The sequence below is a fragment of the Pogona vitticeps genome, chromosome 6, assembly GCF_051106095.1.
Source record: "Pogona vitticeps strain Pit_001003342236 chromosome 6, PviZW2.1, whole genome shotgun sequence".
Classification (NCBI taxonomy): domain Eukaryota; kingdom Metazoa; phylum Chordata; class Lepidosauria; order Squamata; family Agamidae; genus Pogona; species Pogona vitticeps.
In genome coordinates this window covers 110,785,824-110,813,484 of record NC_135788.1, presented here as the reverse complement: position 1 = coordinate 110,813,484, position 27,661 = coordinate 110,785,824, and the positions used below count along the sequence as shown (strand labels likewise).

Sequence of the window (27,661 nt, the reverse complement as noted above, 5' to 3'; positions counted from 1 at the left end):
TTACTTCCCATCCCAGGGGCAGCCGCTTTCTCTTACCTTTTTGCCTTGGGTTGTCCTAGGAGGTAGAACAGTTTCTTCACCGAACGGGCACCATCAACAGCATGGAGAGCAGCCATTCTGTGCCCAGCATGTCCATCAGTGCCAGCAGCCAGAGCAGCAGCGTCAACAGCCTGGCAGATGCCTCAGACGATGACGATGGGGCTGAGATTGCCATGATGCAGGAAGGCGAGCATACAGTCACCTCCAACAGCTCTGTCATCCACCGTCTCCCGGTAACAAGACTTAAAACACCTGAATTATGGTAGCAGGAGGGAAAGGTGTAATTGGGAAGATCTGTGGGTTTGAATCTGAGGAGGTGTGGAACCTGACTCCTGGAGTGCCCTACTGGAGGGTAGGCTAGGCAAGGTCTCAAGTTGCCCAAGGTCCTTCAGCACTTCCTAACTTGGGGGTGGTATTTTATTCATTCATTCATTCATTTGATTTATATCCTGCCCATTGGTATATTCTACCACTCTGGTAGTGATCAAGAGAGAATCCAGGATACCCAGTAGGAAAACTGAGAAAGGGACACTCCTTCTAAATAGGGGTGGGAAGGTGCCTGCTTTAAAAAGATACAGAGTTCTAACCTGTTCACCTTCAATAGAATATTCTAGGGCAAAAGGGTCTTCAACTCTGACAATTTTCCTAGGCAGCTTGCTAAAAAGCTAAATTTCCAACACATATTTCTTTTAAAATATACCCCTTTCTTTCCTTGTCCCTTGTTTAAAAGTGTTCTAAATCTTAGGATGGGAAATTAAAACTGATACATTCACTTCTTTCCTTGTTCGTTCATTCATTCATTCATTCATTTGATTTATATACCGCTCCGTTAGTGCACACACAATTCTGGGTGGTTTACAAATTAAAAGTTAAATTGTCTCCAAGTCAACAGGCCTACATTTTACACTGAATAGCTTGATTAAATTGCCCTTTCCCTTTTCCCTGGTACTCCTTGGCCTGTTTGGAAAATATTAGCAACTACTCTGCATCCTGTACCCTCCCTGAATCTTCTGCCTAGGGTAAACATACCTTCCCTTATCCTTAGATTAATCATTTGAATTCTTTCTAGTCTATCCACAGTATCTTCTTGTGAGGGCTGAATCTGAAAGCAAAACATTAACCAGTGTATTGCTATAAACCCAAAGTCTTCAGACCACATTATTTTCTACTGTCCATCAATTTGTATATGTTTTTGTACATCAAGCTCTCATACATTTTGGGTCCTTTCCTCTTCCCCAGAACATGCAGAATAAACTTTTAATTAGGAGAGGAGAACATGTGGTCCTCCAGATGTTACTGGCTGCAGATTCCCATCATCTCCCATAACTGGCTGAGCTCACTTTACCTGATGGGAATTGCAGGCCCAATGATCTCTGGAGAGCCACACATTTTACAGCCCTGTCCTAAATCATATGTGGAGCTAGAAGGTCTCTTAATTTTTAAGCTTATCTTAATTTTAGAGAGATGCAGGGGAAGGGCTTTTTTTTTAAATCAAGACTTATAATTCCTCACACCTGTCTTTGATGCCTCTCAGGGCCATGACAACTTGTATGATGACCCGTACCAGCCTGAGATGGAGCCCCAAAGCTCGTCATCGGCTGCTCGACGCCGTGCCTACTGCCGCAACCGAGACCACTTTGCTACTATTCGTACAGCTTCCCTGGTGAGCAAGAGGGTGGAGTCATGCTTGAATAAAGCCTATGTTTTAGAGTGGATTCAATTGCTTAATTGTTCTGCCTTGACCATGTTCTTCTTTGGAGGCTCTGGTGTTAGCAAATTAGTTTTCTCAGTGGTAGATTCTGATACTGTAATGAATCTTCACTGGTTACATGTACGTATAACAGTCTTTCTCAGCCTTGGGTTGGTGCAGCATCTCCCATCATTCTCAGCCAACTGCACAGATGATTCTGGGTTGAGTGGAACCTAAGAGCTCCCTCTATAAATCTGCTTCAGTGTACGGAAGGCATGTGAAGAAATATGAATAGCTCGTAATGAAAGTTTTTAATGCCCTCTGGAGTGGCCATTTGGAATGGGATTTGATAAATTCTTAGAGAATGGGCAGCTATTGCCTGTGGTGCCTGTCATTGTTCTTAACTTTACCATTTTAAACCTGGAAATCAGGATCAATTGTAGCTTTCTTTTGCAAAGTTGGAAAATAGCAGCATGGATCATGGAAATCCAGGTCCTAGATTCTTCCCATCTGCCGGCAATTGAGGCATTTTTCCAGCACTGCTGATAACCAGGCCTGTTCTTTGCAAAATGAAAGCTGTATTTCTCAGTAGAGCGACTGCACCATTAAAACTAAGACAATTAATTGACTTTGCTTTCCTTAATTGATCAGTAAATCTGCATATGAATAAATAATAGCTTTGAAGAGCAGTGCCATTTTGGATGATTTATGGGCATGGTAAAGCATTGAAGAAGAGAGTTTTCCCTTGTGTATTGGGTGATGTGATGCTGGCTCTGCCAGGCTGTAGGCCAAAGACACATGACGCAGAGGGCTTAAAGGTAAACTGATCTGGGTTTCATCTCTGTCTGGTTGGGGAATAATCCAAGAGCATCTGCTTTCCTTTCATCGAGCTCTGTGGAAAAAAGAAAGGATGTAAATCTGATCAGTGAAAACATGGTGTGTACTGCTTGTGCTTTTTGTAAGGGCCTGTAGTAAAAGTAAACATTTTTATCCGTGGTTTAACCGTGTGCAGTTTTTCAAACAGCAATGGAAAAAGACGGACAAGATCCTGCAGTCCTAGTTTTCACTCTCCAGAATTTTCAGGGCAGAACTTTAATACTACATACTTTATTGTTACGGCATCAAGCCATACAAAATTGAATACAAAACTTCAAAGACTGGTATGCACTACAAAGAGCCATACCAGACATACAAAAAGTAAAATATCTAAAACAGCAAATATAGCAATGTAAGACCAAGGTCTAAGGGTTTAGCTGTCTAGTCTGTCTGCTATAGCATGCTGCCCAAAATTTCGCTACCAGTTCTGTAGTAGTCCGATTTTGGTCGGTTAACAATTGATTACAGTAGTCTGAATCCGATTGGCCTGCCATATCTTTTAAGAGAGGTGTAATATATTTTCCTTGGATCTTATTATGCCTGTTACACCTGAGCATCATGTGCTCGATAGATTCTATCTCGCCAGAGCCGCAAGGGCAGAATCTCTGTTCCCTCAGGATTTTCTTAAATCTGCCTTCCAACACTGCAGAAGGGAAAGCCTCGCATCTAGCCAGAGTAAAGGCTTTCCTAAACTTATACGTTTCAACCTGTGATAGGTAGGCCATAGGGAGCGGGCGATATTTATGCATGTCTATTGCTCTAAAATTGGGGCGTCTACTGAGATCTATCTGTCTCTCCATATCCATTAATCTCTGTTTAAGGGCTGATTTTGCTTCATCCCATTGCATGCTTAATATTGTTTGAGGAGAGAAGCCCATTACTTGCAATTTATTTAGGACCGCTTTTAACCAGCTCGATTGGAAGTTGTCCTCTAGGAGTAGGTGTGTTAATCCCTGTGATTGAAAGTTTATTTTAAGCCAGTACTGAAGGGAGACTAGTACAATTTTGGCTACCATTTTTAGTGAGCCGGTCTCTAATCAGATTTGTGCATTCGTTACGCATCTTGGGACTTCAGGTATTGCTCTAAGGAATTTTGACTAAACCCGCTCTGTCGGATCAAAACTACTGGGTGAAGGCCCCATAAAGGTGCCATAGAGCATCTGGCTGACCACCTTTGCTTGAAAGAGTTTTTGGGCTACTGAAATATAATGACCCCCTTTTGAATGGTAGAACCTTAGGATGGCCTTGGGTGGCTGCATATTGTATATGGGCATTCCTGTCCCCAGTGGATTGCAGGACCATACCTAGGTATTTAAAACAGGAGACCTGTTCAAGAGATTGCCCATTTATAATCCAATATCTTTTCTTTTGTCTTCTACCAAAGGCCATAATTTTTGTCTTTTTATAATTTATTTCTAATTCCTTCTTTCTGCAGAAGTCTGCAAATTTCTTAAGGGCTCTCTTTAGGCCAATTGGCGTTCTCACTAGAAGCACGGCATCATCCGCATAGAAAAAGATAGAAATATGTCTTTGGTGTAATTTTGGAGAATGAAGACTAGGAGAATTCAGATGTTCTACTATGTCGTTTATATATAAATTAAACAATGAAGGGGCCAGTAAGCAGCCCTGCCTGACTCCTCTATAAATGTTAATCGGTTCTGTTAAATTCCCTTTCCTATTGAGCCTAACCTTGAGATTGGTATTATTGTGTAGCACATGCAACAATAGAAGTAATTGTTTATCTATTGAGGTGGCTTCTAAACTGGCCCATAGTTGCTGTTTCGAGATTGAATCAAAAGCCATTTTCAGATCGAAAAATGCAGCATATAATGAGGTTGGGCCTTTTGCCGCATATTTCTCTATAAGATGTTGAATAATAAGACATTAGTCCATAGTGGATCTACACTCTCTAAAACCGGCTTGCTCTACAGCAATCCTATTTTCTTCGATCATCCAGGTCTCAAATTTGTCCTGCAGATGCCTAGCATATAGTTTGCTGCATATATTTAAGAGAGTAATAGGGCGATAGTTTGCCGGCTCATCTCTTAGTCCTTTTTTGAATAAAGGTACTACTATTGCTGTATTCCATTCTACAGGAAAGAGGCCCGTAGAGTCGGTATAGGTGAATAATGCTGCTAAAAAAAGGTGCCCACCAGTCAATATTTTCTTTGAAAAGTTCCGGAGGCAAGCCATCCGACCCTGGTGCTTTGCCTATTTTCAGTCGGGCAATATGGGATTTAATTTCCTCCTGGGAAACTGGAGGCCAGACCGGTAGATCTTTGAATTCACCAGCTGGAACTGGTGTTGGTGGAAGGTCTTTATAAAGTTTATTAAAATAGGCAACCCATTTACAATGGGAAATTGGAGGATCAATTTGTCATAGGAGATATTGTCTCTTGTCCCTAACCAGTCGCCAGAACTTAGAAGAGTTTTTCTGTTTTGCAGCTAAAATTATTTCCGCCCATAGGGAATGAGTGTATTCTTTTTTCTTTTGATAAATTAGATGTTTGTATGCTGCTTTTTGAATCCCAAGCTTCTGTTGGATTTCCTGTCTTTGTTGTTTGATTTTTTTTTTAAACAGGTAATAGATGGCTGTAAGGGCTTTTCTTGCTCCTTGACAATCTTTATCAAACCAGGGTTTGGACTTCCTAAAGGATGTGAATGGGTGGTCTTTAGGTTCAGTTAAATTTATTTTAAATTCCTGTATTAAACTATTATAGATCTTAATGGGGTCAGTCTGTATATTGTGGTCCCGCTCTTCAAATTTATGAATACTGTGATCTTTGACCTCTATTATTTCTCTAAACCTGGATTGAATTTGTGCGGACCATCTCACTCTATGACTTAATACTTGTGAGCCTTCATAAGAGGGCTGATCAGTCATAATTTGGGTTGTAAATAAGAATTTAGCCTGAAGCAGTAGGGGGAAATGGTCACTCTCTAAATAGGGTAACACCTGGAAGCTGGTTATGAGTGGGATTAGAGAGGCACAAACTAGCATATAATCAATAGTACTAGATCCTTGGCCTGTCATATAGGTGAACTCCGCTGGATGATCCTCCGGAAAGGGTCCATTTGAAAGGTACAGATCCAATTTGGTGGCTATTTTAGCCAGATACAATCCTGCAAGGTTTGAGGTTGAGTCTTTAAAAAGCCTTGGGAAAGGGAGAAATTTATAAGAGTTATCCGGATCATTTAAAAATTCCTTGTACTTTAGTGGTGGCCTTGCATACAGTTTCCAATACAATGCAAATCTGATCAGTGGAGTCATAGAGATGAAAGGGACCCGAAGGGCTGTTGAGTCCAACCTTCTAAGAAACTAGGAAATCCTCAGTTAAAGCTTTTGATGGATGGCCATCCAGTCTCTTTTCAAAAAATCTCCAGTAAATTAAAAACCAACACTGTCTCGTCCATTCCAATGACAAAGCAGCTTTTACTGTCAGGATTTTCAGTGGTAAACGTGCAGGTTGAAGGCATCGTTCAGAATGAAGCTGAGGTTTTCTTTTTTCTGTCCTGTTCACAGGTGACTCGCCAGATCCAGGAGCATGAGCAGGATTCAGCCCTGCGGGATCAGATGAGTGGCTACAAACGGATGCGACGCCAGCACCAGAAGCAGCTACTGGCTCTGGAGAACAAACTCCGAGCAGAGCTGGATGAGCACCAACTGCGCCTTGATAAGGAGCTGGAAGCTCACCGCAACAACTTCTCCGCCGAGGCAGAGAAACTGGCCAAGAAGCACCAGGCTATCTTTGAGAAGGAGGTGAATAGGGAGGACTTATGCAGGGAAAGGTGACCCCTTGCCAAAGCCAGTGTAGGTGGGGATAAGTAAGGTTGGAATCCAGAGAGATAAACCACAGAACAAGAGTGGAGACGTCTCAGCCTGGCAAAGGAAGAGCTTCAACGGGAAGATTGTCTCCAGAGCTTAGAAACATTTGCAGCTCCTCAAATTTCCTAGACAGCATGGCCACTGACGATGCTGGCGGGGACATTATTATGGAAATTGTGGTCCAAAATGAAAACTTTTCCAGACTCTGGTTTTCTCAGTTGTGAAACTACTGTTAAACAGTGATGGGTTGGTGGGATAAGTAAGGAACTATTGTGCAAAGAGTGAATGAGCCTTTTCTTGCCCGCCCCCCTTCTAGTGCAGAGACCTTTGGGTAGTGTGGGCGGCATATAAATTAGACAGACAGACAGACAGACAGACAGACAGACAGACAGACAGACAGACAGACAGACAGACAGACAGACAGACAGACAGACAGACAGACAGACAGACAGACAGACAGACAGACAGACAGACAGACAGACAGACAGACAGACAGACAGACAGATAGATAGATAGATAGATAGATAGATAGATAGATAGATAGATAGATAGATAGATAGATAGATAGATAGATAGATAGATAGATAGATAGATAGATAGATAGTGTCCAGTTCATACTGGATTGCTCCAGATGATTCAGCCTGATGGGTGGGAACTGCCTTTTTTCCCAGTGACACTGTGATTTTATTCCATCCAGCTAGAGCAGCTGATTCTTGGTATCTCAGTGCGCTCAAGATAACTGTGGTTTAGAGTGGCTGGAGTCCATGTTTCCCTGATTTCAGAAGAAACCTGTGCTTGGAGCAGCCAGTTTATATTTGGTGCACAGATCTGCCCCACTCCTTGAATATGTGCATACACACAGTGAAAGGGGGATTGTTTCTTGTATAAATCATGCAACTTTGCATCATTCTGCTAGTCATAGGAGATGAACCAGGAGTTGTGTTGATGTCTACAGTCATTGTGAATCCCACTCAATTCCACATTCTGGCTTTGAAGATCCTATCATTTGTTGACTGCACATATCAGTCGTCATCTCTAATAATGATTGGGAACCTCTTTTTACTGTTTAGTGCACTTGAATAGAATTCCAACAGACATGGAACCCAGGCATTAACTAAATAGTCTCCTATCTCTTATTTTGTTTCTCTATGACTGATTTTTCTGTCTCCTTTGTTCAGGCAAAGGCAGCCCTGGCTGAAGAGAAGAAATTCCAACAGCATATCTTGGGTCAGCAGAAGAAGGAGTTGGGTAACTTGCTGGAATCACAGAAACGGCAGTATAAATTACGCAAGGAGCAGCTCAAAGAGGTACCTGCTTTTAAGCAGAATGGAACATAGCTGGAATGGATGCATGCATGGATAGAGGACTCCCTTTACTGTCCCACAGAAGCCCTCCACCCACCTTTTGTTCAGCTTCGTCTATCCAAATGTCTTCTATGCCACTCCTTCCTCTCAGGGTAGTTGAGGGATGTGCTTGCCACTTCCAGTGGGGATTTGTTGTTGTTTAGTCGTTAAGTTGTGTCCGACTCTTCGTGACCCCATGGACCAGAGCACGCCAGGCCCTCCTGTCTTCCACTGCCTCCCAGAGTTGGGTCAAACTCATGTTGGTAGCTTCGATGACACCGTCCATCCATCTCGTCCTCTGTCGTCCCCTTCTCCTCTTGCCCTCAAACTTTCCCAACATCAGGGTCTTTTCCAGGGAGTCTTCTCTTCTCATGATGGCCAAAATATTGGAGCCTCAGCTTCAGGATCTGTCCTTCCAGTGAGCACTCAAGGTTGATTTCCTGTGGGGATAGCATTGCTAATTCATGACCCTTCTTCTCATCCTGTTGCACTCTGTCCTTTTCAGTTACTTAAGATAGAGTCCCTAAAGCAACTTATTAAAGAGCAGGTGTAATATCTGCAGCAGTCTTTAGGGGAATGAAGAAACTACAGTGGGGTCTTGACTTAAGAACGCCTTGAGTTAAGAACATTTTGACTTAAGAACCACTCTCATAGGAAAATATTGACTTGACTTACATACTTAGATTTGAGTTAAGAACTAAAAAAAACCACATGGGAGGCAGGGAAAGTGCAAAATTTGAACTTTCAGTTAACTGTTGGCCAGTGAAAAGGGTGTCTGTCTGCTTCCTCACGCCTCCCAGTGTTTAGAGAGTGGATTGGAAGTCTTTAGACTGCCTGGTACTGCCTGGACTGTATTTTCCCTGCCTTCCCTGAACCTTTCTTGACCTAAGAAAAAAAGAAACAAAATATCCCCCTCTAGTGGTCGTAGACAGAATAGCAGCTTCCCATTAGTTTCTATGGACGGAAAAGAGCAGATACGGATCAAATGGTTTTCAATGCATTCCTATGGGAAATGCAGATTTGACTTGAGAACATTTTGACTTGAGAACCGCCTTCCAATACGGATTAAGTTCTCAAGTCAAGACCCCACTGTAATTGAAAAGGGAGGAATTTTTTTTCTGAGAGTGCCCCAGCATTCTTCCACATTGAGTCATATAATGCCTTGCAGATTTTCACTGATTCCTGTGTATGTGTTGCTAATGCCATAGAGTTCCTTCCCTGGAAATAGATAAGTGGCCATTCTCTCTTTATGTAGGGACACATTATAGATCACGTTCAAAAAGGGCTTAGCGCCCAACAGTGCCTGCACTCTTTCAAGATTTCTTACTCAGCAAGGTCAAGAGCAGTGAGCACGTGCTAAAACAAGGAACATTTGGCAACAGTCCTTAATTGCAGTCCTTTTGTGGGAACCCTTCACTAGTTGTTCTCTCATTTTATGGATCTAGCTATCAGCTGGGACCCAGTCCTTATATTGTGCCCCATGAGTTTAGGAGGAACTGTCTGCATACTTCCTGCTGTCCAGTTGCCCATCATATTCTGATGCCTCTCTTAGGAGCTGCAGGAGAACCAGAGCACACCCAAGCGGGAGAAGCAGGAATGGCTGCTGAGACAGAAAGAAAACATGCAGCATTACCAGGCTGAGGAAGAGGCGAACCTTCTGCGCCGCCAGCGACAGTACTTTGAGCTGCAGTGCCGCCAGTACAAGCGCAAGATGCTGCTGGCACGCCACAACTTGGACCAGGACCTGCTGCGGGAGGTGAGACCCAAGAACCTGAGTGGGGATGGGATGGGGCGGGGGGGGGGAACAGTATTGGATTGTGGTTGAAAAGCCAGAGCTGCAGGAGAACAGTCTTAAAGCAGGAGTCCCCTTTGGGGGCTGTATGGAGCCTGGCAGCCAACTTTGCCTTACATCCTAAGAGAGTAGGTTTGTTGAATGGGATAAATTGGGTGCTACCTTGCTTCTGTATCTGTAACCCTCATGCCTGCCTCAGAGGTCAGTAAGGAGCTAAGCATCCCAGAGTGCTTGCCGAGATTGACATAGAAACATGACTTATACAGTTTAGAGTGCTTACCCCTTCTGTCGAAACTGAATCAGTAGGGCACTTGTTCTTTGTTTTACAGTCTAAATAATGTATTGACCATTTTAATTGAGGAAATACTGATCCTACATATGCATACACCCATATTCTAAAACATTTATAAATTGTTCCGTGGGCAGTAAACTACGATAGTGTATTTTTTGAATTTGCTTAATTTCTTTTGTTTATGCTGCCTACAGAGTGGCACTCTCAAGCGCTTAGCCCTGACCAACTGGAATCCTGTTTGCAAGCCTGTGTCCTTCAGTTTCTGGCACTAATCATTGTTGAAAACTTTTCCTCATCAGCTAGAAACTAGCGAGGCTTTAAAAACAAAGACATTTGAGATTTTCAGAATTCTCATTCTTGCTCCTGTTCCCTCTTTTGCACTCAGGCAGATTTGTTGTCAGTGCAGCAGGTGATAAGGAGTATCTCCATTGTCAGGCTGTTGAGCTTGGCTTCCCCCCTCCCCTCTTCTTTTCTGGAATGGTCAACTGGTGTAGCCATTCAAAAGCATCTGAATGCCATGTCTTTTCAGAGCTTTGATGCTATGGGAAACTTGGTCTTTGTGGAACTTCAGTTCTAATGTCATTAGCTTTGTCTTTCCTTCAGGAACTGAACAAAAAGCAGACCCAGAAGGATTTGGAGTGCGCCATGCTGCTGCGCCAGCATGAATCCACCCAGGAGCTGGAATTCCGGCATCTGCACACTGTCCAGCGCACCCGCACGGAGCTCACCCGTCTGCAGCACCAAACAGAGCTTTCAAACCAGCTGGAATACAACAAGCGCCGTGAGCAGGAGCTACGTCAGAAACATGCCATGGAGGTCCGGCAACAGCCTAAGAGCCTCAAAGTAGGTGCTACCTACACCCCGCCTTGCTGCCAGTGCTGCCCAGATGGGCAGGATTCAGGGGTTCTGGATCCAGGGCGGGGGCACCAAGGGGTTATGGAAATGGACACGTGTGAGACTGGAAGTCTGGAGTGTGTACGGGACCGTTTGGGTGGGCCTGCTCCATGCGACTGTGTGGCTGGGGTTCCAGAGCACCTGGTGGATGCACGCTTGGAACATGCTCATGTTGGGCACCTTGACCCTGGAGGATGTGAATCAGCCGTAATGGAGTCAGGCAGTCCTTGCTCCAGTGATCCAGGTCCTTGCAAACATATCCGTGAGGTTCTGGAGGCAACTCAGGGTAATGTTCACATTGTGGACTCAGGAATAAAATGTTCAGACCTTTTAGAGAAGTACAGCCATGCAGTGGGGAATCTGGATCCTGAGCTAGACCGTCATGGGCATCTGGTTCTAGATTACTGCCAGCAGGAGGAGGATTTAGATATGGAAGCAATGTCTCCTAGGGTGCTTGTGCCAGATTGGACACAAAAAGGCATTCCGGATCTGGGTGAGCAGGACTCGGTGCCTCTGGTGTCTGAATCGAGGTGTTCAAGGGATGTAGAGCCAGACTGGAAATGCCTGTCAGGTGTCACTCCAGATGGACAGGAAGCTGCACCTCTAGAACAGAGGCAGGGGTGTCTTGTTCTCAGTGAACATAGTAACGAAGGGCTAGATTTCAGTGGAACAAGTCTGAAGCAGCAAGAGCTTTATGGAGAGGGAGTTGAAGATCTAGAATTGAGCCAAAGGTTCCTTGGAGGGCTGGATCACTACAGAGACGGTTGTAGGAACATGTGTGTTCCAGAACCTGATGGGCAAGAGGCTGATAAACTAGAGCCATTCAAATGTGAAGATAAGTTATACCCCCAGTCCTTGCCTTCTACCATAGAGGAAGAAGGTCTGCGAGGCCCAGGTGATGGCTGTCCAGCTCCCGAAGACCCCTATAGTCAGCAGGGCGGCACCAAAATCCGCCCTGTTCCTTCTCCTGTGGCAGCCATTTTGCCTCACGCTCTCTGTGTGGCTTTGGCATTGTTAGTGTCAGCCTGTCCCTGTGCCCCAACTCTTCTGCTGCTGCTCGCTGCCCTTTGGGCCCAAGGAGGAGGGTTTCAGGATATCCTCCTGGCCCTGGAGGGGGTGCTCGTAGGCCTGGGGGTGACCTACACCTTGTTGCACTCTATCTTCCTCCTCTCTGGTGCCTCCTTTCTACTTCTGGCTAAAATGGCCGGGGCGGTGGGTGTGGTGGGGCTGAGCGCCAGTCGGGGCCGCCTCTACGTTCCGGTCATTCTCCTGGCCTCCTATCTTTTAGCTTCCCCGTGGCTTTTCCTGCCCCTTTATCTTTTGGGAGCAATGGCAAGGAACAGCCTCATGGGGCTTCCCCGCCGGGCCCGCCGTTTTTGGCTCTTGGCCCTCCTCCGCCTTCCACGCCCGGCGTTCCGCATCCTGCAGCGCCTGGGCCTGGTGAGCGAGCGGGGGCTGTTCCGCCTCTTCCCTAAGACCAACAAAGGCGGCTTCCGTAGCCGCATCCCGGTGCTGTCGCGCCAACGCCAGCCGCCCGTCCCCTGGCACCGCAAGGCGGCCGCCTTCCTGGCCAAGCCGGTGTGCAGCCTCAACAAGTTCCTCACGGAGGTGATTTGTGCCCAGCTGCCCCCTTCGGCTCTGCGCTGTCTCAAAGGGCTGCACGTCTTGCGGGAGGAGAGGGCCAGCCGCATCCCCCGCCTGGTGGAGCGAACCGCCCGGTCACGAGGCCATGCCGCGGGCTCAGCCAGGCGGCTCAGCCTAAGAAGCCGCAGGCAGACCACCCACCCAGTCAGGAAGCCCTGGAGATGATTGGCGCCCCCCCGGGGGGCTTGGAAGGGGTTCTCGGGGCCTCGGGCTTCCCACGCTCCCTGTTCCCAAATTGCGAAGCGGACGGTTCCACGGGCACTCTTGACATACTGGTCCCCTGCCTCCCATGCAGAATTTGGGGGGGGGGGGGCTTGGCCACTCTCTGGATTTCTGGGAGGTGGGGCAGCACTACTGACAGTATTGACTCTGGAGGCGACTTCTTTCTATCCTGTGTTTGTATGATACTGAGTTGGTTGAGACCAGCACAGTAGGAAGATGGTTTGATGATGTTTTAATGCTAGGAGGGCCTGAGCCCCCACCGGAGGCAGGGTCTGCTTGAGGAAAGGGGTCATAAGGGTGGGGGGGGGGGGGAAAGAGACCTGAGGTTTTTGCCAGCTCCCTTTTTGTTTACATATTGGAGAGGGGCGTTGTTGTGTATTCATTATCCTAACGAGGAAAGAATCACCTGACGCCCTTTTGAGCTGGCTGGTTTGGGTGGGTTTGAGTATTTCTTGTGCCCCTCCAGACCGACGGAGGGGAAGATGGGAAAGTTCCTGGATGGTGGGTGAAGCTGAAGGGCTCCATTCCCCTTAATCCTGAAGCGAGAGGTAAATGGGTACCAACATATTTGTAGAGTTGAAGCTGACAGGGCCTGGATCCACATATCCCAATGAAAGGAGTTCTTTAATAGCTGCAGGTTTGCAGAAGGCTACACTCTCACAAGCAGTTTTCAGTAACTCCCTTTTTAAAAGCTCTTCAACAGCTGCTCTTTCTGTCTTAAACAAGAAGGAAATACAGATGGTCTCAAGTTTCTGCCAATATTGTCAGCGCGCATACACGCACGCACGCACGCACACACACACACACTGTAGATGGAGTGGGGATAGGACACATTAATATAGATGTGGGTCCGTTCACTATTATTTCCTGAAGAGTTTCCACTTCAATACAATTATTCTTCCTCGCTCTTTCCTACAAAACATGTTGCCTCTTCCAGAATGATGCAGAAGCTTAAGAAACTAAGGGGTGTTTGTGTTCCAAGAAATCAGACTCTACCCAGCTCCTGAGGGTTTACTAACTTTAGGTGATTCTTTCGCCGTTCATTTTATATATATATATATATATTTTCCCACCGTTTTATAAATATATATATTTATCATTTTCCACGCTATTTGTAACATCCCTTTCATTTCATTTTTTTTGTTTTGGCTTGAATGTATAATATTTGTGTATGTTTGTGGAGGCTGGCCAATTTTACATGAAACCATTTTTGTGGAGAGGGCGGGGAGAGCTAATTTTGAGTGTTTTCGTTGAAAGCATTTGACTGAAAATGGGAGAAATCCACTTTCAATAAACCTTAATACAGGATTTTTTTTCCACCTGGACACACACAGTGGGCCAACCACTAGTGGAGCTTCCCCCCGCCCCCAAATTTCCTTTTTCTGTTTCCAATGGGACTTAAAATGAGGAACCACGTGCTGGGAATTTAAAATAACGGCTAGGTATTTAACCAGTTTGCTTTCAAATAGGCAACTGCATGTTAAGGTTCCCATCTAAAGCTTGAAATATATTTTATGGGTTCATGTCTATGTTAAGTGTGGGCACATGCAAGCTTTTAAAATTACATAGAAAATAAAATTGACTTGACATTGAATGCCTCTCCCCCCCCCCCATGTTGGGAAAGTTGTGGGAGGGTCCACAACTTTCCACAATTTAACCACCTTCAATTCTGCATAAGTGGAAATAGAGATCACTTCCATTCTGTGCAATGCAACAAAGTTTCAGGAATTCGGCTACCCTGATTTCCTCCCCCTTCCAGGACTCAGTGCCACCACCTTTCCTATCCCAAAAACTGAGTGCCTTGTCTCTTTTGACTCTCACCTGTATTCCACACACCTGTCACTAGGCAAACTCACTCAAGAGAGCCATTCCATTGAACTTTTCTGAATAAGATGTTTAGCACATGGCTACTTGGCTACCATGACCTGCAGATTGTCCTGAAAAAGCTATTACAGGAAAGCGCCAGGCAATTTATGTCTACCCTGGCAATAATTCTGCCATCAAAAATCCTTGGATTTAATCCAGTTTTATTCCAAACTAGAGTAGAACCATTTCAATGAATGGTGTATGTCAGTCAATGCCAATGAAAGTCTAATTGCTTAAAATCGATCTATTCTGTTGGACTAAAATGAGATTCGCTCTATTGCTAAGTCCATTTTAACGCTTAGCAGGTAAGCATCAAAACGTTATAGCAGCTTCCCCAATCCTAGTGGATCTGGAGAGCATGAGGTTTGGACAAACCTGCATTGTATAATTTTGACATAGGTCATGAGTGGCTTTGCTGCTGCTAAAGTTTGTTTTCAAGAGGTTTGCAGGAACGAAAGTTGTCTTTGTGATGAATACACTTGCAGATAAGCCCAAAAAATTGAACAATACTTTTAACACAGCCTTGTCTGTCAGCATTTTTCCTTGATGACAAATATAGTGATCCTGAACCTCCCTACTGTACTTTGAAAGTAAATCCCATTTACTTCAGTGATGTTTACTTCAAGTAAATTTGCTCAGGTTCCTAGGTATAGTACAGTATTGCTATGATTTTCCCCATTCCATTTTACTGATTCTTTATTATGTGATGGTTTTTAAACCATGTTTTTATACAGCTAAATCATTGGGGGGGGCGGTTCTGATAGTTTATTATTCTTACTAATTGGTAATTTTAAATGTTCATATTGGAACAGTGATCGTTTTTAGTAGTTTGAGGTTATCCTCTAATGTTATAGTTTTAATTCCACATCCATCCATTTTGGTTTTCTGTTCCATTTGTGCATTAATTAAGCTTTGCCTTGTATTTCTCCCTTTTTTGGTTCACCTGTGGTCTTATTTATTCTACTTTTGTTTTAGTCATGGATTTTTTAAATTTCTTATTTCATTCCTCAGTTTTTAAAATGGCCAAACTTATTTTTATTCTCCAAATTCAATTTTGTCCATTTTAATAGTGTACTTGTATTTCTTCCCATTTGTGTGTGTGTTTTCCCCTATTGTCCTTGCATTTTTTTAATTTCTCTGTTAAATATTTTTAATTTATTTCTCCCATTTTGTGTTGGGAGATGTTCATCTGTGGTTTATTTATTTCATCCTACCCTGTTGTGGATGCATGTGAAATTTTGAAGAAAAATTAATAAAAAAAATCTGCACCACAATGCACCATCTCTGTATTGTGCGTTTTGAGTTTCATTTGATTCCTTTCTCACATTTTTAATAATAAAAAAGGCACTTCAAGCTTAGGAGCTGGGCTATGAGTCTGTTTTCAAACCCTCTGTCACCTCAAATAGTTGCTTTGCATCCTTTCCTCAAATCATGTATCCTAGGTTCATAAAAAGTAGAACATTTTTTTCAACACCTAAATTGGAGAAAATTCTCGAAGGCTTTCACGGCCGGGATCTGATGGTTGTTGTGGGTTTTTCAGGCTCTTTGGCCATGTTCTGAAGGTCATAAATACTCAACTATCCAACAAACAGCAAAAGAGCATGGACAGAGTTCCTACTCCAGTCCTCTGAAAATGCCAGCCACAGAGACTGGCGAAACGTCAGGAAGAACAACCTTCAGAACACAGCCAAAGAGCCCAAAAAACCCACAACAATATACATTTACCTTAGTTTCGCATTAGCTGTGCCACGCGCTTATAACTATCTGCATTCAAGGTGATGGGAGTGTACATAAAAATTAATTAAACCATGGGGGGGGGGAAGAAGTACTTAATTGCTGGAGAGGCTGTAACTAGATTTCATATTTAGTTCCTGAGGCAGGGTCAGAATGTTGAAATCATGAAAAGAATCACCTTGTTCAGTCAGTTGCCTCAGGAAAATAGATTTTGTGTACCATTAAACTCATCTGAGGGTTGGCTGGATAGCTGAGACGAGTTAAATATCTGGCTGTACAAGCCAGAGGTTGGGAGTCTGATTCCCTACGGCAGTGGTCTCCAACCTTGGGCCTCCAGATGTTCTTGGACTTCAACTCCCAGAAATCCTGGCCAGAAGAGGTGGTGGTGAAGACTTCTGGGAGTTGTAGTCCAAGAACACCTGGAGGCCCAAGGTTGGGGACCACTGCCCTACGGTGCCTCCTGGGAATAAAGCCAGCCTGTGGCAAACTGCATAGTCCCAGAAGAATAACGTCTGAGTATTCTTCCTAGAAAAACCCTGGAAAGGGTGGCCATAAGTCAGATTTGATTTGACAGCATTCAATTATTTTGGATACCCCATGTGGTGTAGTGGATAGAGTGACAGACTGGGTTCAAGAAACCTAGATTCAAATCCGTGCTGGGCCGTGGAAACTCACAGGAGTGGGAGACTGGAGTTAGTAAAACCATTCCTAAAGTATCTTAATTGTCTTGAAACCATTGTTTGGGCATTATAAGTCGGTTCTAACTTGATGATGATTTGATTGACACCATTTGAGCAGGAGATGGCTTTCACTTGGAGGGCACAACTAACAAGAAGAGACTACATGCAAGCCATATTGAAAACAAATTTTGGGAGCTTCTTGCTCCTTTCTCTGAGTAGTACTCTGGAGTTGTGGATCATTTCCTGCATGGACAAGTGGAAAAAGATGTGACATTTGTATTCTCTGCCCCTGGCACCAAAATGCAGCAGTCCTTTATTTATGCATAGCTGAGATCCACAGAACAGCCGCACACACGGCTAACAAGCAAAGATGCCACTTATAGTATCAAAATAAATGAGTCCCCTCAAGGTTTTTAGTAGCCCCCAGGCAAGTGGCTTCCTACTGCATCTTCTGTCAGATACCACGTCAATTTACTTTTCTGATTATTCTTTTTAGTATTTGGAGAGTAGCCTGTTGTTACTCATTCCATAGTTGAAAAATTAACTTTTCTCCTACTTTTCCATTATATTCAATCAGGGCATGGAAAAGTTCCCCTTTTTTTTGGAGTACAACTGGAATCTTGTAGCCGTAGTCCAAAAAAGGGTCTTTCCCAGGCTTTGCTTTCCATTACGTTTGGAGGTGGGAGAAAATCCTTATGATATGAGAATAGCAAATAATATTGAAAAATGCCTATCAAAATGCCTTAAAATGTCCTTTAAAAGTAACTTTGGAAAAATTACTCATTACACCAATATAAGTGGCTTCATCCCTACTTGTTTCATTCCTTTTGAAATGTAACTTGGCTATACACTCATCACCACAAAAAGTAACTAGATACACAAAACAATTACTTACCAGTCTTTATGTGCAAGCTCTGCTTCTGCCAGGCCAGTGATGGAACCAAGCTCTTGTGTCAAGGATCTCTGGCCATCTGCTGCTCAGTTCTGCCTAGTCTGGTTTAAAATGTGAGGCATTATTTGCTCCTTCTTTGTAACACAAAGCTCTGTTTGGCAGATCATACTTTTTTAGACCAACTCTCAGCTGAACCAGGAGACCACAGTTTAGGAATAGTTTCTGGACTGCTGCCCCCAGATTCCCCTAGCCAAAATGTTCAGTGGTTCATGCTAGCTAAATGATTCTTTGACTAAGGAGGCAGCAATTCCCCTAGGCTTTGCAGGAGTTAGCACAGAAATAGATGAACACCTTGGTTTTGGTGTAGAACTGGCATTCTCATAATCCTTGACACCAATTCTCTGCTCCTCATTCCCCCTCTTCCTGCTGTGCTTCATATGAACTTTAATGCCCTTTAAGCAAGGAGAAAACAGTGTACACTAACCTTTCAGGAGGGGCGAGTGGATTGTGAGCCCTCCGCAACTGAGCTAGATGTAAATGTCTAGTATTGGGAAGACATTCAGAAGCGTCTCTGATGAAGGACATCAGTAAAGAATACGGTAGGGTTGAAAGTCCTGGTTTCAGATGGTGAAGGCAAGAAAAGGAGTGTGAAGATGATTACATGTTTTTAGTACAGGTTCAATTTACATATTATTCTTTCAATTAAACATTTACACCTCTGGCTTAGTATCTTGATTCATGTTGTATACAATGCATCAATGTTTTTCAGGAGCAGTTTTTGGAAACATTTTTCACTGTGACTTCCAAAATCCCCACCAATTTCTCCCAAGTTCTGTTAGGAATAATTTGTTGGCAATTCAGGGGTTAGTTAGGTCTGGGAGGACACCTACACTTTGGCCAAGGTCTAGGTACAAAGGCTGTTGTAATAATCCCCTAAAGAAACATCAGCAAAGGCTCAGCTTCAAAGTCTTCCTCTTAAGCATTTCCTTATTTGACTCCTAGGTGGAAGCAAGTACTGTATATAAAGTACATAGATTTGCTGTTGTTCACATTGGGGTCAGAGGAAACATGGGGGCTCAAAAGCCATTTTGCCCATTTTGACTTGTGCTAAAAGGAGGCTTATAAAGGTTTCTTTGTTCATATTTACGGGTTGGCCAGACACCCCTTTGGTCTTTTGCTTGACCTTCAGCCATTTTTTATTTAACCTTATTAAAATGTGGTTGATGCTAGGGCAGCATTGTCGTTGCTCTTGTTTATAACATTCATGTCATACTCCTCTTTCATGCTGGGGAATATGAAGGTGCCTTATATTAAATCAACCCATTGTCCATTCTGTTTATGCCCAACTGGCAGTCGTTCTCCAGGGTCTTGTCTAGGGCAAGGTCTCTTCCCAGCCCTGGTGCATGAGATCTTGTGGATTGGGAAACTTAATGGCTCTCCAGATGTTGTGCAGTACAACTCATACGATCCTGTACTGATAGACATGCTAGTTGGGACTAACAAGAATTATTGGCCAAAATATTTGGGAGATCATACCAGACCTCCACCTTTGCCTTCTGTGGAGGCATCAGGAACTGAACCTGTGACCTGTAGGACAACTGGTTTGTCTGCCCATGAATGGCATCCTTGCCCTTTACTGGAACAGAAAGAACCATCTTGTAAGTGTTGTGAGAATACTTCTCCATTGCAGGAAACATACTGCATTTCAGTGGTTTGGATTTAAGAGGGTATGGTGAAATGGTTGAATGAATGGCCCCACCAATCCCTACTGGTGGGCATTGTTAGTCTAACACATGCTCCTGTCTCTCTTTATCTCTCCTCTCCCCTTTTCCTTCTTCTCTTCCCTTCCCTTCTTGTCACTCTTTTGTACTCTGATCACTGTCTTCCCCCTGCCCTTTTCCAATCACTTGGGTTGTCCTGTGTTTGCTTTATTTCTTCTTTGCTTGCTACTTCACCCTCCTCCCCCTTTTACTCCTCCTCAGTCCAAGGAGCTGCAAATTAAAAAGCAGTTCCAGGACACCTGCAAGATCCAGACGCGGCAATACAAGGCCCTTCGCAACCATCTCTTGGAGACCACCCCGAAGAGCGAACACAAGGGGATTCTCAAGCGCCTGAAGGATGAGCAGACCCGCAAGCTGGCCATCTTAGCTGAGCAGTATGACCACAGCATCAATGAGATGCTCTCCACCCAGGCCGTAGGTACCCCACACTGCCTTCCCCCCAGGGTGGTGATGGTGGAAGAGGAGGGGGAGGGAATCAGTCCACTATTCAGTCAGTGGAGCAAGGGGCTTCTTGCTTGTGCTTCAAAGTCCAGGCTGCAAAATTGTTGCTGTGTTTTTGTGGTTCCACCACCACCACCTTCCTGTTCCCTCTGTGCAGGAAGGGAATGCAGGTTTTTTTAAATTAAAGAGTGAGCAATTCTAGGTAAACTTGTTTCATTCATTTCTTTTGGTAGAAGGTACAGAATGTGGTCTTCTCTAGTGCAGATTTGAAATAACCTTCATATGGATTAGCATGAAGAGCTTCTCACGCTATAAAGTTGTACAGTATTGGGTTCCTACCACTTGAAGCTATTATGCTTCCTTCCACTCCTGAAAGAATCACGGGAAGTGTTGTTTTGGTGAGAATGCTGTTAAGAAGCCTCCTTGCCTTCCTCTTATGAAGTTACAGTTCCCTGGGCTGTCTTGGAAAGACAGACTAATTATTAACCACTGGCTCTGTAATGTGACTATTCCCTGGGTCACTTGAGCATCCTGAAAGGTACTTCATTGAGTTTTGTCTCCAGGACTTTCAGAGCATCCCTCTGAGGCTAATAATGGTAATCTTGGGCAAAAGGGCTCCATCATCCACAGATAATAAAATAATAATGGTACTTTTTTTTTTCATTTTCTGTGGCTGATGTAGCCCTTCTTGCCTAGGAATATTGAGGGCAGTTTTTCTTACTCTGCTGGCCGGAGAAGATGGGTGTTATAGTCCAATGCATCTGGCAAGCAGCAGGTTGGGGAAAGCTGACCAATGACTAACGTGCAATTTGGTCTCTTGACTCTCAGGTCTACAACTAAATATGCCCTCTGTATCCAGGTCACGAAGGGGTCACGAAGAATCAGACACGACTTAGCGACTAAACAACAACAACAAAATCCATGTCACGGCCCCCACTTTCTTTCATCTGCCTCTCACAGACAGTAAAAATTAGCATGTATAGCTTTATCTTGTTCTGAGATGGGGGCACTTCACCGGTTGAATTTCTCCCTATCCCACAATGGTTGCTAACTGTATAAAGGCCTTGACCATTATGGTTGATAGTCAATCTGGTATGTATGAGAGAGCATTGCTAAGCAAGATCTAGAAGGGGAGGGGTTTTGGTGGTCGGGGGGGGGGAACCACAGTGGGCTGAGCTTTGCTCCAAAGACAACTCCACACATACACACACCCCGCAGGAGATCCACAATGCTATCCCCTTTCCTCATTTCTTCCCATTTGCCCCCTCCTAGCTGCGGCTGGATGAGACCCAGGAGGCCGAATACCAAGTGCTACGGATGCAGCTGCAGCAGGAGCTGGAGCTATTGAATGCCTATCAGAGTAAAATCAAGATCCACACTGAAGCGCAGCATGAGCGCGAGATCAAGGAGCTTGAACAGCGGGTGTCCATCCGCCGGGCACTGCTGGAGCAAAGGGTAAGTACCTTCTGCCTCTCTTTGCCCGACATCTGGAAAATCCATGAGTCTTGGTTCTTCAATGATGTTATCTATTTGCAAAGGTGATTTAGAATAGTGTAGGCCTACTGAGTCCGTGAAACTTATATAAATCTTGGCTTGCCAAGCCCCCATTGGTTTAATGGATCTATTCTGGTTGATGCTGGTAGTTGGAATTCATCCAGTGGGGTTTTGCTTCTGAATAAGCATGCATGACTATGAACAGATGGTTTCATATGTTGCTAATTTACTCAGTGGCTCTTCCTTCAGCTATAATACTATCTTTACAATTTTAGATAATATGTTGAAAGTTTATAAAGGATGGACAGCTCTGCTCTAAAATTTTTGAAATAATAGCTTGCATAACATTTTGTCCAAGAAAAGAGTAATCTCCCTTATTTGCCTTCCATGTTTCATTCCATTCTTTCATAAGACTGCAAACAAGATAGAGGTGGTCCTGGTCAACAAAAAGCAGAGCAGGAAATAAGAATTCCACATATGCTGGATAGGTTTACTTTCCAAAGTAAATACAGGTTTACCACTTGGGTATATTCATGGATTCAGCTCCAAGTCTTCAAAACCAGGTTTCTGCAGTGGCCAGGAGTAGCGTTGTACAAGTGAAGCGACTGCCAGAACTGTGTCCATTCCTGGAGGTGTCTGATGGATTACAGTGACCATTTAGCTGCCGTGCTACTATAGCTCCTCTAGCTATTGGCCTGTTTCTGAACCCAGTTTAGAGTGCTGGTTGTCACTTCTGTTGGCCTATAAGACGGATCCAGAATGGCTAAAAGACTGCAACTTCATATATAAGCCATCACAGATTCTTTGTTCCTACTGGCCTCCTAGAAAAAGTAAGGAGAACATAGGAGGGCTTTCTTAAAAACTGCTGCTCCTAGCCTGAGGAACTCCCTTCCACTGGAGGCTAAGTTGATCCCTCTTCTTGATGCCCTTCTGCAAGCAGGCAGAGTTCTCATTTTAGACAAGCTTTTGGTAGTTAGGGAAGGAACTTTTAATAAGAATTTTAATAACCCACCCCTTTTTTTCCTGAGTTGTTTTAAGTCTGCTGTGTTATTATGTTTAATTGCTATTTTAATATTATGACTTACTGTGTTTTTACTTGTATCTGCTTTTTAATCATTTTGTAAGCCACCGTGGCTTGCAAAAGGGAGAAAGGTGGGCAATAATGGAATAATTGATAGACTATCTATTAATTTGTACTATGGGGAACTGAATTCAGAAAACACAGCTCAAGCTAGCATAAACATTTCTATTTAATCTAGAATTCCTGCTGGTTTAGCAAAGATAACACGGCCTTTACAGTAATTTGCCAGTCATTCTATATTTTGAATGAATCCAAAGCACAATAAACTCAGAAAGTTGCTTGAGCTTTATCTTTACTGGCCCATTCACTCCTAACAATAATTTGGAGGAGTTGTTGCCATGGTGGGCAGATATGCTGGTGAACATGTGCGCCTAAAGCAAGGTGTGGGGAATCTCAGGCCCTACAGTGAAATCTGGCCCTCTGAGTTCTTTATTCACACCCACTTCTCCAGGACACCACTTATTTGTTGGTTTCTCAGCTGTTGAATAGCTTTATCCTGTTCCAGAAAGCTGAAATACCTTAAGGGGCAGAACTCTGAGCAAAAAAAGCTTGGTTGGCTCACCCCACCTCTGGAATGTGCTCACAGAGAGAGAGAGAGAGAGAGAGAGAGAGAACTTCTCAGAAACTGAATTCAGCCCTCAGGCTGAACGAAGCCTCCCATTGCTCTCAAGCTCTTTGTATGTCATCTCTTTCTTCTGTTTATTTGTCTTTGTCCCTTTCTAGATTGAGGAGGAGATGCTGGCCTTGCAGAACGAGCGCTCGGACCGCATCCGGAGCCTCTTGGAGCGCCAGGCCCGGGAGATTGAGGCCTTTGACTCTGAGAGCATGCGCCTCGGCTTCAGCAACATGGCGCTCACAGGCATTCCAGCTGAAGCCTTCAACCAAGGCTACACGGCCCCCCCTCAGCCCTGGCCTTCCCGCCCCGTTCCTCGCAGTGGCTCCCACTGGAGCCACGGTGTCCAGAACACAGCCGGCGCCCCTCATGCCTGGAGACAGCCCCCCATGCTTGCCCCGCCCCCTTCAGCTTGGCTTCACCCTCCTTCCTCTTCTCCCTCTTCTTCCTCCTCTTCCTCCTCCTCAGCCCCCGGGGGCCGCTCCAATGTAGTCATGCTGAGGAACAGCCCCCAGCCCCTGCGGCGCACGGCCTCTGGTGGCCAGTCGGACCAGGGCATCAGCCGTTCAGCCAGCGTCACCTCTCACATCCTCAACGGGTCACACTTTTCCTACTCGTGAGGAGACTGGGAGAGAACAGGGAGACTTTGCCAGAGAGAGAGAGAGAGAGAGTTGGGGGGAATTGGCTGGTGGAACGGGGTGGGAGGCGGGGCATGTTTGCCAGGGCTCAACAAGCTTAAATGTGGGAGATGCTGTGAGACTGAACTGCAGTGGACGGCTCCTCCACAGTCATCGCTGGTAGCCATTGAGTTGCCGCTGTCCTCACACGCCGCAAAGACACAGAAGACTGGACTGCGAGATGGGAAGATTGCGTTCCTGCCCTCGGAAGCCTGGCTGGTGCCTCTTCAGATTGTGGTTTCCTATCCTCCATCAAAATGGATAGAGACACCAAAGCTGTGGACACGACATTGGCAGCCAGTCCCCTGTGCCCCTGATTGTTGTGGGTCGCTCCCCCAGCGTTGCCGCAATCTGTTGATGGAGAGAGACAGAGAACGGTGCCCCAGCGGTGGAGACTAAATGATCTCTTCAGGGTGTGGCTGAATATTCCTGATCCCACTCTGGGAAGAGAAAAATAATAACAACATCCCACATTGCAACGATTCCAGAATTATTAACTGTGCACCTGTAGCTTGTCTGTGGTGCTGCGAGCAGAGCTACTGTGGTTAAAAAAAAAAACTTCTCTTTTTTTTCTGAGGCATGGTTCCTTCAATCAGTCCAAGTAGGGAGAGGAATTAAAATACCGGGCCTGGATTGCCATTGGTGGCGGCAGCAGCCGTGGCCAGTCTGTGCATGCATAACTGTCAGACTGAGAGTGGCGGACGCTGGCTTTTGATCCCGCCCGGTCCCCCACAAAACAGAATTTAGTCTACTTCTGGACCATTCTCTGCTTCCAGAACCTTCCTTACCTCACCGCAGTCAGTGGATGGCAAGGGACGTGTCCCTTGCAGGACGCAGTGGGCTTATGTCCCCATGGCACCATTTCTCAGAGAGATGGATCCCCTCCAGCTCTTGAGACTCGTATCTTGGCACCATGCTGGTCCCACATGATTAGGGTGGGAGGGGGAGAAGAGGGTTCCCAAACTAATCCTCACATTTCTGTCATGAGCCAGAATGTAGACATTAAAACAGTGCCCTCCATCTACCCACTCAGCCCTCTTTGTCTGTTTTGAAATGTGGCTCTAGCTCCATGCCAGCCCAGGGATCGCTTCACCCTCAGTCCATGTCAATTGCATCTCTTCCCCGTCTTAGGGAAAACCACTTCACTGTTTTCATAACACAGAGGGACCTGGGATGGTGTTCCTTCCTCGTGCTAAGCATTGAAATTCGTGTCCTGGCTGTAGCGTAAGGTCAGGTGGGAAGGTCTGCTAGTGAATTTCTTCATGCCCTCCTTTCCGTACTGCACCTGGTTTGCTCTCTCCTGCCTCTTCTTCTAGAGCCCCTTCATCCCTCCAGGTTTGCCTCTCTTCTTACCTTCATAGCTCCTGGTCTTTTCTCCGCATGGCCAACATGCAGTGTGCACACCCTGTTAGGTCTTGTCACATCTGCAGCCCCACATTCATATTTGCATGCATGGGGATCAGTTGCGGAATCAAGAGTGCCCAACAGAGTTGAGAACATCCCTTGGCTCAGAGTTCACACCCAGAGCACCTTCTTCATTCCACCTCTTTTCTCTACGCTTTTCTTCTTCCTATACAATTTTCCCTTCTTCCCCCTCCCTGTAAATGCACCCATGGAGAAAGGTCTTGGTTCTGCCCAGTATGATCAAACCCCAAGGCTGGCTACCCAGGGTTTGGGATCAGGGTCAGCTTGTCACAATATGCTTTCAAGGCCCCCTTGTTCTCTGTCCTTTTTATTGAAATAATTTTCTGCACTTAAAAAAAGATTCAGCGACTTTTCCAGTGGAAAACAACCCCTTGGCCTATCTCCCTTGGAACCTATTTGGGTCAGACCAAAATGGTCCCACCAACCCTGTAGAAAACAGTCCATAGATTTTATGGGCTCTCTTCCCATAAAATGGGGGAGGAATTTAAAAGTCGTTTCAACTCTGGCTTGAAAAACCTTTCCTGTGATCCAAATAATGCTTCCCATATTTTCTCCTTTCGAATCTGTTGAAGCTTGCTGAGCACAGTGCTTCTTTCGAAAGAAGGGAGAAAAAGCAACTGAGGATCCAGAAGGTTTTTCATCGTAAATAGGAGGTTAAAGCATAGTACTCCCAGAAGCAAATGAAAATCTCCAAGTATGGATAGTTTTGAATCATCCTTGTTCCCCACCAAGCAGCTGGAGAGTCCGAAACTCCAGATATAATGGATTACAGCTCTCATCATTCCCACCCAGCATAGCCATTGCTTCTGTGGCTGTTGATAATGTGGGGGGGGGAGTCCAGTTGCATCTGAACCAGATCCATTTGAGGAAGGTGGTCCTCGTCTCCAAGTAGGAAGCAGGGGTTTCTAGGAAAGCTAGTTAAGAGGAAACTTGAAAGGTCACGGAGATGGGACTATAAGGCACATAACTTGAAGGGAAGAGCCTTGGAAAGGGGTGGCAGGCTGAAAATTTCAGTAACATCCCTTGTTAAGATTTTTAGTTTCCTAAACATCTCTAGCAACTTCACCCCAATAGTAGATCATATGCTAAAGGAGATGAGGTGGGGGATTATATGGCTGAAGCCTATAAAGAATTCCCTCTGCATAGGAAATCTTTTCCTGCTACACGGGTTTTGTATATATGCAGATGGGGTTGTGGGGAGAGGGTCTTTTTTGTTTTTTGTTTGGCCAACGAGAAATAATTAAGTATTTTCATTCTGAACGGTCATTCCAAATGGCACAGTGTAGGAATACCTCAACCAATTCCGTGGGCTTTGAGCAGGAGGACATAGGCTTGTATTCAATACAGAAGGAAATATCATGTCTGGGGTATAAAAGAAGCCACAAACTTCAGGGAAGGAGGAGGAGAAATCCAGGCCTCTCTTTCTGTTAAAATAGGTGGAGGAGAAACACACCAAGAGACATGGAAAATGTAGAATAACCCCGTCTCCCCATTATTCAGATCTCTTTCCTAGTAAACAGGAAACAAGGGTTTACCTTCTGTGTAGAAGCAGAAATGTTTTTCACTAATGCGGAAGCCCAAAGGCTGAGGTGTTTGGGTGTGTGTGTTATTAATTAAAAATTGGGCACAGTTCCTTTTGCAAAGCAAGGAAGGCTTCCTTGTGGGAGGTTCTCACAAGTAGTAAACTGTAATGGAAGACTTTGAAACAACCCTCTTTTAAGGAGGTGTGGAGACATAATCATCAGATCTGCTTTGACCCTTGACCCCTTAGGAAAAAATGCTTTCCATCATGGAGGAGAGGAAGTCTAAATCAATCATTTCTCCATTGTGAAATGCCGCAATAAGTCTTCTCTGCCCCCCCCCACATCATCCCTGCTCCATAACTTAACAAATACTCCTATCTGTAATTTGCTTTCTCTCCCCTCCCCCCACGGGCACTGGCTAGACCTCAACCATACATTTTTCCTGTTTTTGAAATTTCTGAGGTATAAGATGTCTCCCAGAACCCTCGTTGAGATTCCAAGTTAATTTTCTGATTGAATAAGGCCACCATGTTCAACATCAGGAGGGAGGTGGGGAGGGGGAAAGAATGATTTTGCTTTTCGTTTTTAATTTCAAAATGTCCAGTTAGTGGTTTTCTGCCTGCCTGGGATTGGGAAATGGGGTTAGGGGGAGGGATGGGACTGGAGGGGCTTGATGTATTATAATAATTAATCCTTACATTTCTAAAAAGAAACTTTTTTTCTTTTTTTCTTTTCTTTTTGGTGCCATAACTTCCCCCATGTACAGTTTCCCTCTTCTGTCTTTATTTTTTAATTTTATTTTACGCTTTCCTTTTTTTCCCCCTCCTGCCCCATTT

The 27,661-nt window shown here is 44.8% G+C and overlaps 1 protein-coding gene across 2 annotated transcripts in view; it reads left to right on the top strand.

The window, feature by feature from the left end:
- The window catches only part of TAOK2 (TAO kinase 2), a 42,880-nt gene extending 17,979 nt beyond the window's left edge, over positions 1-24,901 (top strand). Inside the window, exons 12-20 of one of the 2 annotated variants that reach the window (XM_072976818.2) lie at positions 60-272; positions 1,574-1,702; positions 6,129-6,365; positions 7,610-7,738; positions 9,327-9,530; positions 10,462-10,701; positions 19,773-19,985; positions 21,285-21,467; positions 23,311-24,901. In XM_072976818.2, coding sequence (XP_072832919.2) covers positions 60-272; positions 1,574-1,702; positions 6,129-6,365; positions 7,610-7,738; positions 9,327-9,530; positions 10,462-10,701; positions 19,773-19,985; positions 21,285-21,467; positions 23,311-23,820 — 2,058 coding nt within the window. In that variant the 3' untranslated portion in view covers positions 23,821-24,901. Of the gene's footprint in view, positions 1-59; positions 273-1,573; positions 1,703-6,128; positions 6,366-7,609; positions 7,739-9,326; positions 9,531-10,461; positions 12,697-19,772; positions 19,986-21,284; positions 21,468-23,310 lie in introns of those variants that run through there. The other variant, XM_020798859.3, reaches the window with a different exon arrangement.
- Positions 24,902-27,661: the final 2,760 nt, after the last annotated feature.